This window comes from Natator depressus, chromosome 13 (genome assembly GCF_965152275.1).
Source record: "Natator depressus isolate rNatDep1 chromosome 13, rNatDep2.hap1, whole genome shotgun sequence".
In the NCBI taxonomy this organism is placed as follows: domain Eukaryota; kingdom Metazoa; phylum Chordata; order Testudines; family Cheloniidae; genus Natator; species Natator depressus.
In genome coordinates, this window is record NC_134246.1 from 25,763,351 (window position 1) to 25,776,272 (window position 12,922).

At 49.2% G+C, this 12,922-nt stretch overlaps 1 protein-coding gene across 1 annotated transcript in view; it reads left to right on the forward strand.

Moving 5' to 3' along the window:
* The first annotated feature begins 1,117 nt into the window (after window positions 1-1,117).
* The window catches only part of GGT7 (gamma-glutamyltransferase 7), a 50,040-nt gene continuing 38,235 nt past the window's right edge, over window positions 1,118-12,922 (forward strand). Inside the window, exons 1-2 of the mRNA XM_074970267.1 lie at window positions 1,118-1,292; window positions 10,905-11,131. Of these exons, the coding sequence (XP_074826368.1) occupies window positions 1,178-1,292; window positions 10,905-11,131 (342 nt within the window). The 5' untranslated portion in view covers window positions 1,118-1,177. The remainder of the gene's footprint in view (window positions 1,293-10,904; window positions 11,132-12,922) is intronic.

Sequence of the window (12,922 nt, forward strand, 5' to 3'; positions counted from 1 at the left end):
AAAGAAGCTACCGCCCAAGGCAATGGGCCAGAGGGCAAGGCCTGAGCAGAAGGTAAGATATATGGGCTGTGGGGTTCCTGATTGCAAACACAGAGGCTGTGGGGTTGTTTGGCAGGCTGTATGGGTGAGAGGAAAGCCAACTACAAGCCAGAGAAGCAGACAGACAGATCTCCTTGAGCATGGAATACTTTGGAAAGGCAGGCTTGGGGATTTCTGAGCAAGGGAACTGCGTGCTGCTGTTTGGTTCTACTGCGTTCAGGGAACCAGGCTGGTGTGTCTATCCTTTGTCCATAAACAGGATTGCACCAAACAACGTACCTGGAGCATCATAATGGAAACAATCCTGCATGGCTAGCAGCTTGGGGCAGAAGACACAACCATATGGCTCCTGTTGGAAGGGCGGGAAGGACAAGTTCAGCTAATTACACTGTTACCCACTGCCTGAGGCCTGTACAAAGGCTGAGCCGGGCGGTTCAGTAACACACTTCTACCAGGGCAGCTCCCCTAAGGCAGGTGCAGACTGTGCCCACAGTGGTGCTGAGGGGTCACATCTGCTTAGCCCGGACTGACATCCTGGCACCAGTGCAGCCACTGGCAGAACTCCCCCTAACTGCAAAGGGCCCAGGGTTCACCAGCCTGGTTAGCCACCCAGCACAAGGGGCAGGCAGACACCCAGCTCCCTTGCACCATCCATGGCCCCTGACTCCTGGTGGGGTCTTTGGCTGGGGAGAGGGTGCAGAAACGGGGGTGATCGTGCCTTGGATGCCCCTGGTCCAGCAACAGGGGCGCTGCTCCCATGCAGGGATAATAGCTGGATTCCTGGTGAGGAGCAGCTGTATCTCCCCTCCCCGGGGGCAGGGGCATCCCTGCCAGGTGAAGAGGCTGGGGGATCCTCCCTCCCCGGGGGATCCTCCCTCACAGATGCGAGAGCCCCCCACCCCCGGGGCCTTTCCCTTGCAGAGGCGGATCCCGGGCACCTGTTGTCCCTGCGCTACGCAGCCGGGGGCCGGGCGCCTGCTCCTCCCCGCTGGCCTCAGTCACTTCCGGAGCGGGGCTGAGCCGGGCCGGGCCGAGCCGAGCCGAGCCGAGCCGGGGCAGGATGGCGGCGGCGGCCGCGGCCGCGGAGAAGGAGGCGAGCCAGCAGAGCACCCTGGGCGCCTACTCGCCCGTGGACTACATGAGCATCACCAGCTTCCCCCGCCTGCCCGAGGAGGAGCCGGCCGGCGCGGCGGCCGAGGGCTGCCTGCGCTCCAGGAAGGAGGAGGACGTGTTCCTGGGCGAGCAGGACACGGGTGAGAGGAGCCGGCCGGCAGCCCCCGGCGCCCCCTCCCCTCGGCCGAGCATCCTTCCGCGCCTCCGGTCCCTCGCTCCCGGCCGCCTCCTGCATCCCTCCGCCGCCGCTTCCCTCCCGCCCCGCGCCGCCTCTCTCCAGCCAGCCCGGCAGCCGCCCCTGCTTTGCTCCCTGCATCCCGGCTGCCCGCCCTTCGCTGCAGCTCCCGCCCCGCCGGCCCTCCCTGCAGCCACCCGCCCCAGGACCGGCCCCCTTCCCCCGCACGCCTCCAGCCGGGGCTGCCCTTCCCATGGTTCTGTATCCAGCTTCGCCCACCTGCACCCCCCCACTGCACCAAGCCGTGCACCCCTCGCTGTCCCCGTCTGCAGCCCGCCCCATGCATGGACCCCCGCTTCCCTATTTTCTGCTTCTTCCGATCCCTTCCTTTCCTCAGACCCTTCCCTCATTGCTGCCTCCATCTCTCCTTTCCGTGCCCCTTCTCACTGCTGCCCCCCTCCCTCGCCCCCTCTCCTCTCTGGGCCTGGCTCCCAAAGACTCCAGCACTCCCATGGCAGCTGCTCCAAATCTCTCTCTCACTCTGGACCAGGCAGCCCACCCCTCGCTAGCCCCCTCAGTTTCCCAGTTTCGGGTCTCGCGAAAGCCCCTGGCTCTGGTTCCACTCAGGATTCACTCTTGGAGCCTTTTGGGGAACGGGGTTGGGTGTTCTTTCACCCACTGTCTTCGGGGTGTGGCTGGCTGGTCTTTCCCCTGCCCTTCAGGGATCTGCCAAGGGGACCACCCCTTTCCTCCTCTCAATTCACACAGGACTTGGCACTCTTCAGTGGCTGGGCTGTTGATCTTCCCTCACCTTGCAGGGCAGACTGGCCAGAGCCTGTGGGAGTCCCACACCCTTGGGGGAAGGATTTCCCTGTGCAGTGGGGAATCTCCTCATGCAGGGAGGGAAGCTCTCAGAACGCAGGTTACTCACTTTCCCAAAAAATACCACACTGGGGCGTGTCGCTCACTCTCAGAATCTTCTAGAATTTAGGCAACTGAGTCTGACATTTCAGCCTTTCCCAGGGAAACACCTCATCTGCTTTTGTGTTACCCTGCCCTCGACTCCGCTCACTCTTACCAGCCCCTCCACTTAGTTCATTACTGCCCTGCATTATCCCTTCATCCAAACATCCTCATACCCATTCATCAGTCCATCTCCCCGTCTCATTCACAGCAATCACGTGAAATGTCACTACCCTTTTTATTCTTAATTATTGGTATTCCCTATATCTTATTAGGCTCAGGAGGGTCTTGCTAAGATCTTGTGTCATCATCTTTACCATCATCTGCCCTGTTTCCCCACTTTAATTTCCTGGGGTCTCCAGTTTGGTAGTGTAATACCAGCTGCAAAGACACACAGACACTTGCAAAGAGCTGTGAATTGTTCCTGTCAACTGCCTGGTTTTAATAAAATTGGTTGGGTTTTAAATTATTCTTGATTAACTCTTTTTAAAAAATTGTTTCCTTACAGATGAACAAAGTCATATTTTTCTCCAATGGATCCAAATTCACTCCCTCCACCTGCCCCAGCGCCGCCTCTGCGCCTGTCCCCTGCCCCACGCACACCCCAGCTCCAACTCATGTCTAAGTGAAACCAAGTGGTATAGAGACTGTAGGTCAGATTCATCCCCAGTGTAACTATAGAGAGTTCTATAGACTCAGTTGACATTAGTAGATTTACGCTAGGGATTAATTTGGCCCCTAGTCCATTAATACCTTCCTGATGTGACAATGATCCATGTAACTAGCTGTTGCTTCCCTCCCTCAGACAGAAAAGTATTTGGTTCCCAGTGATGACTGGACAGTATCAGATGGTCAGGGTTGCTACCACTTAGTCACCAGACTGAGAACAAATACCTGTGCATGCATCTCTCTGTCAAGGCAAGGACTGTTTTGTATAGCTCCCAGTCAAGTCTTTGACCCACTGACTTTGAGGACTGAAAGCTAATTTGCAAGGGGTCACGGTTTTTACCTTTTAATTTCCTTGATCACGTTCTAATAAATGACTAAGTTTTCATCATCCATTTTCATTTCATGCCATTCCATGTCACTTTCACTTTTAGGCCCAAGAGAGAAATGTCCCCTTAGTTACTTTACCTTGGAATCTATGGGAAAGATTTTCCAAAAGCTTTAGGTATATCATTGTGTGTGCAAAATGCAAGCACAATTTCATGCCTCACCTATGTAGTGGGGTCCCACAGGGGTCTGTTCTGGGTCCAGTGCTATTCAGTATTTTCATTAATAACTTGGATGATGGAGTGGAGAGTATGCTGATAAAATCTGCGGATGACACTAAGCTGGGAGGGGTTGCTAGCACTTTGTGAGGACAGGATTCAACATGACCTTGACAAATTGGAGAACTGGTCTGAAATCAACATGATGAAATTCAATAAAGACAAACGGAAAGTGCTACTCTTAGAAAGGCAAAATGAAATATACAGCTACAAAATGGGGAATAACTGGCTGGGCAGTAACACTGCAGAAAAAGATGTGGGGGTTATAAGTGGGTCACAAATCACATATGAGCCACCAGTGTGATGTAGCTGTGAAAAAGGCTAACATCATTGTGGGATGTGTTAATAGGAGCATTGTATGTAAGACAAAGGAGGTAATTGTCCTGCTCTACTCAGCACTGGTGAGGCCTCAGCTGGAGTTCTGTGTCCCGTTTGGGTGTCACACGTTAGGAAGGATGTGGACAAATTGGAAAGAGTCCAGAGAAGGGCAACCAAAATGACAATGGTTTAGAAAACCTGACCTCTGAGGGAAGGTTAAAAAACCAGGCATGTTTCGTCTTGAGAAAAGAAGACTGGGGGGTACCTGATCACTGTCTTCAAATAAGTTAAGGGCTGTTATGAAGAGGAGGGTGATGAACTGTTCTCCAGGGCCACTGAAGGTAGGATAAGAAGTAGTCAGCTTAACTGCAACAAGGGATATTTAAGTTAGATGTTAGGAAAAACTTTCTAATTAAAAAAACAAAGAGTCTGTTGGCACCTTAAAGACTAACAGATTTATCTGGGCATAAGCTTTCGTGGGTAAAAAACCCTTAAAGTGGGGTTTTTTTACTCATGAAAGCTTATGCCCAAATAAATCTATTAGTCTTTAAGGTGCCACCGGACTGCTTTAAGGTGCCACCGGACTAACACGGCTACCCCTCTGATTTCTAACTAAAAGGGAGTTAAATACTAGAATAGACTTTCATGGGAGGTTGTGGAGGTTTTTAAGAACAGGTTAGACAAACACCTGTCAGGGATGGTTTGTCCCTAGGTATACTTGGTCCTGCCTCAGTACAGAGAGCTGGTCTAGATGACCTCTTGAGGTCCCTTCCAGCCCTACAGTTCTATGATTTGATGTGTGCCATTATCGTGATGGTGCATGCAAATCTGGCTATTTGTGTGCACAGGTACTGAATTTCCCCACCGTGCTGCGGTAGTTTCATGCAGAAATCTGTTACACAATTGCGCAGCTGACATTTTTGAATGTTTCATGGTCCTACTCCCCTGTTCCATTGTATAAATAAAAATCTAAAAGCTTACATGAGTGTAACATCAAGTGGCTTTGAAAAATCTATTTGTGCACTCACCAATGCCAACTAGGAGACATTATTTGGAAGATTGAGGAAGTGGTAATCTAGGTCTGTAGGTAACCTAGGTCTGTAACCTAGGTCTGTAACCTGTAGGTAACCTAGGTCTGTAGGTAACCTAGGTCTGTATTCCCTGTGGTTGTGAAGAGCACCTTCCAGCGAGAATCAGATGGAACCAGACGAGCGCTGTCTTTCTGAGCCTATAGACAGGCCACTCCAGTGCGGGGAATGAGGAGGGTTGGATTCTAAGTGAGGTATTTATATGGCCCCCCATTACCACATTATCCGAGCACTTCTCAGTCATTAATGTGTTTATCCTCACAGCATCCCTGTGAGGCAGGGCATTACTGTTATCCCCCTTTCACAGATAGGAAATTGAGGCCGAATGACTTGCCCAGTTTCACACAGGAAGTCTGTGGCAGAGCAGGAAATTGAACCCAACTCATGGGCTAATGCCCAAACCACTGGAGTGTTCTTTCTCTCAGGCTGCTGTTCCCAGCTCTGCCATGGACATCCCGTGTGACATGACTGGCGCAAGGTCATCTCTCTATTCTCTGGTTTCACCATCGCTACAGTGGGATACAAGTGCATCCCTGCCTGCAAGTTGTGTTTTGAGGCTGAATTCATTAATGCCTGTGAAGGTCTCTGAGATCCTTGGATAGCAGGCACTGTGCACCCGCCCAGTATTCGGATTATTTGCCTGTCACTATATTAATGTACAGGGCCAAACAAGGATTAAAAGCTGCAGGGTGACACAGGGTTTAGAGCTCTGAGCGGTGTAGGGCCAGGCCAATACTGTATGGGCTAAAGAAGTGGTTCTCAAACTTTCTGTGTTGGCAACGCCTTTCACGCAGCAAGCCTCTGAGTGGGACCCCCCCTTATAAATTAAAAACACATTCATGCAGTTTATTCAGCAGCTGAAAAACTGGATTAATCAAACCCTCTAATGTTGTGTCAGTCTCAGGGCCGGCCTTAGGAGAAATGGCGCTCTGGGCAAATTTCTATTTTGGTGTCCTTTCTTTGGAGGAGGAGCGGGGCTGGAGGTGAACGGTGGTAAGGGTGGATCTGGGCTGTTGGGGCTCTGGGCTCTCAGCCCCATGCATGGCTGGGCTTGGGGCTGGCAGCTCACGACCCCCACGTAACCACCTCGGGATCCCCTGAGGGGTCACAAACCCCAGTTTGAGAACCCCTGGGCTAAAGGGTGGTTACACCAGGCCTTACCTGTTGGAGGGTGCTGCTCTTGCAGCAGCCTTTCCCTACATTCACCTTCAACTTCCTCTGAACACTGGCTCCCCATGGACCCTCCCTCGGGACCAGCCCCACAGCCTGGCTCTCTCAGACTGACCCATGACATATGCCAAAGCCCCACCAGTTGCTGAAATTCCCCTTACTGACAAGTGCTCAAATCCCATTTTTCAGCTGCAAAACCTTCCCACATTCACCTGCCTACCTCTCCTCCCAGCTCCTGTGTGTATAATACGTGGAGTATCAAAGTGTGCCTGGGGCCCAAAGGAACAAATGACCCGCCCTGGTGTAACTGTTTGCCGTGGAAGTCTCCACAGGAGGGTGTCTTCCCAAGTGATGGGCAGTGTTTGAGCAGGGGTAGAAGGAGCACCGAGGGTCTGGGTTTTACTGGGGAAAGAATGGGGCATGTGTTGAGCTCTGTCATCCCAACTATAGGCATGGCTGAGGTCTAATTTTCAGTCCTGCAGTCTCAGTTCCAGAGCTCTATAGTAGCACAAGAGAAGCGTGGCTTAGCATTGAGATTGGAGACATCCACGGTTTTGCACAGAGATTCCTGCTGCTTTTACTCTCCAAGTAAGAGAGCATCGGTAGTTGTCATTTGATTTTCTTGCTATAGATGAATGTGGTGCTGGTGGAATTGAGAGAAGTGTGAATGCTGGCTGGAGCCAGGGGATGTGCACAATTTGCCCCCCACTTTTGCTCCAGCTCTGCAAAAGTAATTACCTCCCCTGCTAGTCCAGTTGTGGGCCCCCCCATACAGTTCAGCTTGTCCTGACCTGTGCCCTTCTACTCTTCCAATTCTGCGCTTCCACCTGGCTCTGCCAAAACACTCCAATCCTGACCTGCAGCATCTTTTGATGTTCCAGTCTTGGGCCTCTTCCCATTGCCGCAGCCTATACGCAGCCACTGCCCGCCCTAACTGCCCTGTCCAACTTGAGCTCCTGTTGAGAAGAGGCACCCAGCTGTGTTGCACTGTGTGGGGTTTCTTTGCTATGGACCAACATCCACTGGGGACTCAGACGAGAACATCAAACACAGTTTCATGGGTGACCTGAGGCAGGATTGCAGCCCTGGTCTCTAGAGGTGAAATGCAGGGGGAGGGTTTTGACTGAGTTACTGTCTGGTACTATTAACGAGTCATGTCTTGGTTGAAGGTTGTGTAGGTGCCTAGTCCTTAGGGCAATGGTGCCCAGCCTTATTACGCAGGAGGGCCACATAAACCTAAGCACCACCTTGTGGGGGCCAAACAGATTCTACATATTTCAATAAGATTTAAAGTCACCTGTACTGATTATTAGTTTGTTTGTCTTGTATGTATTTAGATAGGTTGTTTCTATGTGCAGTATTGTCTATTTAAAAACAAATAAAGAAATGAGTGCATAAAATGTGTATCAATTATAGAAAACAGGAAAAATGATGTAAACAGTCCCACAAAAAGCTAATGAATTGGCTGTTAGTATATTGTGTCAAAGCAGGCTGGGACCTTATGAAATGCTCTGGTGGGCTGTGTATGGCTTACGGGCTGTAGGTTGCATGCCTCCCACACCCCCACCCCCGCCTTAGGGGATAAGGGTGCTTTTATAAGTTGGTAAATAAATACAGGGGGCCAAGCTTGATCTCTTATGCTTTGCCCTGGCAGTGCCCTTACTCCTGAGTTACTCCAGAGTAAATGAGATTGGTGTAAGAAGTTATAACTTTATTGACTCCAGTGCAGATACTCCTGATTTATTGCAGTGTAACTGAGATTAGAATTGGGGCCCATGCTGACACCAGTGGAGTTGCACCTGTTTACCCCAGGTCTCAATTTGGCCTAGTGGTTTTTAAATGTCAGGAATGAGACAGGACCTGGAAACTCATAACTGCTGCTTTCCCCAGGAGCACGTGGGAGGAGGCTGGTAAAGACATTAAGAGGTTAATTGGGGCCTTTCATCTCCACCTGTTCAGCTTGGCTAGTGAGCCAAGCCCATCAGTGAGGACAGGGGAATGTGTCCTTAGTACAGGATGAGCAGGGACAGCCTAACGTTAGCCCCAGACTATTCCTGCTCCCCTGACAAAAGGGGCTGAAGATGAGGCAGAGACCAGGCTGCCAGCAGTCATGCTACCTCTTAGCTGATTGAGTTAGGTACTGACTGGAGTTGAGGCATATTATTATTATGTATTTTATTAATCATTTATATTACAGTGGTGCCCAAAGGCCCCAGTCAGGATGAGGGCCCTCATTGGGCTAGGTGCTGTACAATCATATAGGAAGAGACAGGTCTTGCCTCAAAGAGTTTACAAGCTTCATTGGCAAGACTGACCGACAGTACCAGACAGACAACAGCCGAGTGAAATAAAAGGGCAGAGGGACACAACTTGTTACGTTTGGTTTTATTTTATTATTTTCCAGATCACCCCTCCACCCCATTCCCTCCCCTCTCTTGGGCTGCCCCAGCCAACCTGCTAAAATATTGCTGATGCAGGGTCCCCTCACCCCAATCTGCTCACCCCGCAGAAATAGCATTAGGCTCAAGAGGAAATAAAGCTACAATTTTACAGACTGACAAAGAATGTCTCAGGGCTCCTGGTCTACTCCCCCAGGGGCAAGGGGGCAGAGGCCCCTCTTGGCCAGTCCCTTCCCCCTGCAGTGACTGGTGGCAGCTCTGTGCCTCTCTCTCTTTGCCAGGGAGATGGCGTGGAACCCTGCTGCCCCTTGGGTTAATAAAAATGACGACTAGTTGCAGATAGTACTCAGCTGCAGGAGGCCTGCTGATCACATATTCGAACCAAGAGCCAATCATTTTAATTGTGAACCACCAAATCCAGTTAATATGCAGCCTTTTTACCACAGGGCGAGAGAACAGCTCTTCTCTTCCATCCACAGTCTCCTCCCCCCACCCCCCCTTTCTCTGCTCTAGGTGCTGCCAGCCAGTTCACTTCTGCAGAACACCTCTTGTGGCTCTGGGGCTGGTTTCCTGCTGGGCTGCATGTCCTAACATCTTCCAGGCTGGGATGCTGTCCAGGAACTTTTGTACCTGCTACACAATCACTCTCGAAAGGCGTCTCCGGGCCTGACTCTCCTCTCACACTAGTGCAAACCAGGAGTGATCCCATTCGAATCAATGGTGTTTCACTGATGAAAGCCTGGTATAAGTGGGAGGAGAATCTGACCTTATGTATAATTAATTATTATTTATTATTATTATCATCATCATCAATAAGCAGTACTCACCTATATTTGCCATGGGCATTTCTTGCTGCTTTTTGCAGCACTCAGCAGCTCCCGATCTTGTTGTACAGAGATGGAAAAATAAGGGACAGGTCCCTTGTAATAAGGGACTGTTGGCAACCCTAGCTGCACCTGAGCTCTGACGTTGCCAGCATTTGCAACTCAAGAGGAACTTGCTTCACCTGAACAAGAGAGGAAGCACAGGGAAGACGACTGTAACAGCTCTAATACCCACTGCCCCCAGAACCATCCGGAGGGACAGGAACAAGAGAGCACTGAAAGGTCCCACTCTTAGATGACCATAGACAATCGGATTGGGTGTGATAGGCCCATGTAATTAATCTCAGCCAATCACTGGCTAGGACATAGTAAAAAAATTTAAAAAGGCAGCCAATGGTGACTAAGTGGTAAATAATGTGGTCAGCCTTGGAATGGTGTAAAATTTCCATTGGGCACATGACCTCATCTCAGCCAACTGGAGTGTGTTTGAGCAGGGAATGCTGGTGACAGCACACCTCTCATAAATCTCTATTTGAAGCAGGATTTAAATAGCAGCTGAGTCCGGCCCATGTCCCAAGTGGCTGTTTTAACTCCCAGGTAATGCCCTCTGTGCAGGCTCTTCTCACAATCATCAACTCTGGGAAAATAACAGGTGAAGAAAATATAGATTTGAAGAACCTTAAACAGTAAGGTAAATTGTTTTCAAAGTCATGTGGAAGTGATGTGCACTTTGTTTGCTGTTCTGGCCTTTTCCTCCCGGTTAAATCCTGGCAGTGGGACACAGGACTTCCTTCTGTTGGCTGTATCATTTCTGATATTGTAATTACATTGAGTCACCAGATTTTGCATTTCTCCTCGTCATTGTTCAAAAGCCTTAAGTAGTGGGAAAGTGAAACAGTCTCCTTGCTTCCTGAATGCCTTTAGGTTTAGTTGAGTTGCTGTGAACTGCTAATGTACCATAGATAGAGAGACAGGTAGACAGAGTTTCCCTACTCCCTCTACTCCCACTTTGCCAGCCTTTGATCACAGTAATTATAATGTTGGTGCCTACTATTTTGATGTGGGTATGTTTGATTGAGTTGCTTTACCTTAAGCACAGAGCCCAAGTAATGTCAATGGGTTTTTGGTCTTAACTGCATCTTCTGCAGCATTTCTGAGACCGATCTGCAAGGAGAATAACATGGGATCTGTGTTACAACCAAGCCCAAAAGGGCACTAATCATGGGTTCATTGCTGGAAATGTTGGTGCCTTCAGGCTGTCCATCCATCTGCTGCATCAAGAAAAATTCAGACAACTTAGCTGTCTAAATCTCACTGTTTCCAGGGAAAAGTCCCCTTAAGGCTAACAAGTGTTAAAGGAAGGTAGGAGTAAAACAACCCAGAGCAGTATCTGAGCCAGAAAATCTATTGAAAGATCAGTAGGGAAGATAATAGCTTTGTTGGAACAGGTACAGGTATAATGCTAGTGGAGTGTATGCATTGGAATAAGAACCCAAGCTTCCTCAATACCTAACCCTCATTCCCTTTCCTTCCTGCCTCTGAAGATCCAGATTCTTTCCTGAAATCAGCTCGCCTCCAGCGCCTGCCGTCATCTTCATCGGAGATGGGCAGTCAGGATGTCTCGCCGCTGCGGGAGACCAGCAAAGACCCATTCTCTGCAGACTGCAGCTGCCGCCAGGATGGGCTGACAGTGATCATCACAGCCTGCTTAACCTTTGCGATGGGAGTCACAGTGGCCCTGATCATGCAGATCTACTTTGGGGACCCACAGGTAAGCGGAGGGTTTTTTTTTAAAAGGACGATAATCTAGCTATGGGAAGAATTGCCTGCTGGGAACTACAGCTTCCTCCTTTGCGCTCATCAGTTAAGACACCCAGCAAATGCTGGTAATGTCAAAAAGGGACTGTAGAATTGAGACTGGGAGCCTCCATACCGATTCCCTCTCAGTGATTCCACATCAAATCAGAACCGTTTACACAGCAAAAGCTTTTTCTACCAGCCAATGCTGTAAACTCCCTGCAGGATCTGAGAATCAAGCTGGGTACTCTCTGCTTTTGTATCATCGCTGCAGACAGAGATTATGCAACCAGATTTATCTGTGAGGTTTTGATGATGATGCACTGGAGAGAACAGAATCCAGCTCATCCTGCCCTGGCTGGCTCTGTGGTTCAAGCAGGAGAAAAACCCGAACCTGAATAAATGCAGCGAGCAGCTCTATTATTAAGGCAGAAGGCACCATTGGTACATAGTCACTTTTCTGACAATCACAGGGCAAAATGATAGTGTTGCTGGTCTGTATATTGTGTGGCACATCTGTCATTGAGGGGTATAATTCTTAAATGGGATTAGGCAGTGTAATGGTTTAAATGACAGTGGAACCCCCTGCTATTCCCTGCCCGTATCTCATATTTTACACACGGGCAGTCTCGCCCCACTTCACTGCAAGGGTTTCACAGGAAAGGCAGCACTGTTGTGTAGGCCCATTTTACTAAGACTTTGTTGCTTTGACAAAATAGGCTTGTCAAGGTTCCCTGCCCACTCTGAACTCTAGGGTACAGATGTGGGGACCTGCATGAAAACCCCCTAAGCTTATTTTTACCAGCTTAGGTTAAAACTTCCCCAAAGTACAAACTATTTTACCTTTTGCCCTTGGACTTTATTGCTGCCACCACCAAGTGTCTAACAAATATATAACAGGGAAAGAGCTCGCTTGGAAACGTCTTTCCCCCCAAAATCCTCCCCAAACCCTACACCCCCTTTCCTGGGGAAGGCATTATAAAAATCCTCACCAATTTGCATAGGTGAACACAGACCCAAACCCTTGGATCTTAAGAACAATGAAAAAGCAATCAGGTTCTTAAAAGAAGAATTTTAATTGGAGAAAAAAAGGAAAAGAATCACCTCTGTAAAAGCAGGATGGTAAATACCTTACAGGGTAATCAGATTCAAAACATAGAGAATCCCTCTATTCAAAACCTTAAGTTACAAAAAGACAGAAAAACAGGAATATCCATTCCATTCAGCACAGCTTATTTTCTCAGCCATTTAAACAAAACAGAATCTAACGCATCTCCAACTAGATTACTTACTAAGTTCTAAGACTCCATTCCTTTTCTGTTCCCGGCAGAAGCATCACACAGACAGAGAGAGCCTTTGTTTCTCCCCCCCTCCAGCTTTTAAAGTTTCTTGTCTCTTCATTGGTCATTTTGGTCATGTGCCAGCGAGGTTATCCTAGCTTCTTAACCCTTTACAGGTGAAAGGGATTTTCCTCTGGCCAGGAGGGATTTTAAAGGTGTTTACCCTTCCCTTTATATTTATGACAAGGCTACAGAACATTTACTAGTGTGCTGTGATGTCAGGTAATTGGGGTGTGTGTGTTGCAAACAGGTGTCAGTGGGTCTTGACCACGCTGTCCTCCCCATACTGCTCAATGAGAGGGGAGGTCCTGGCTAGATGTCCTGGGGCAGGTCTCAGAGTGGGAAAGGAGCATCCTTGCTCTTTCAATTATTTGGACTCTTGCTGACGCTCAAAGTTCACTTGCAATAGATATCTGTTTAGATAG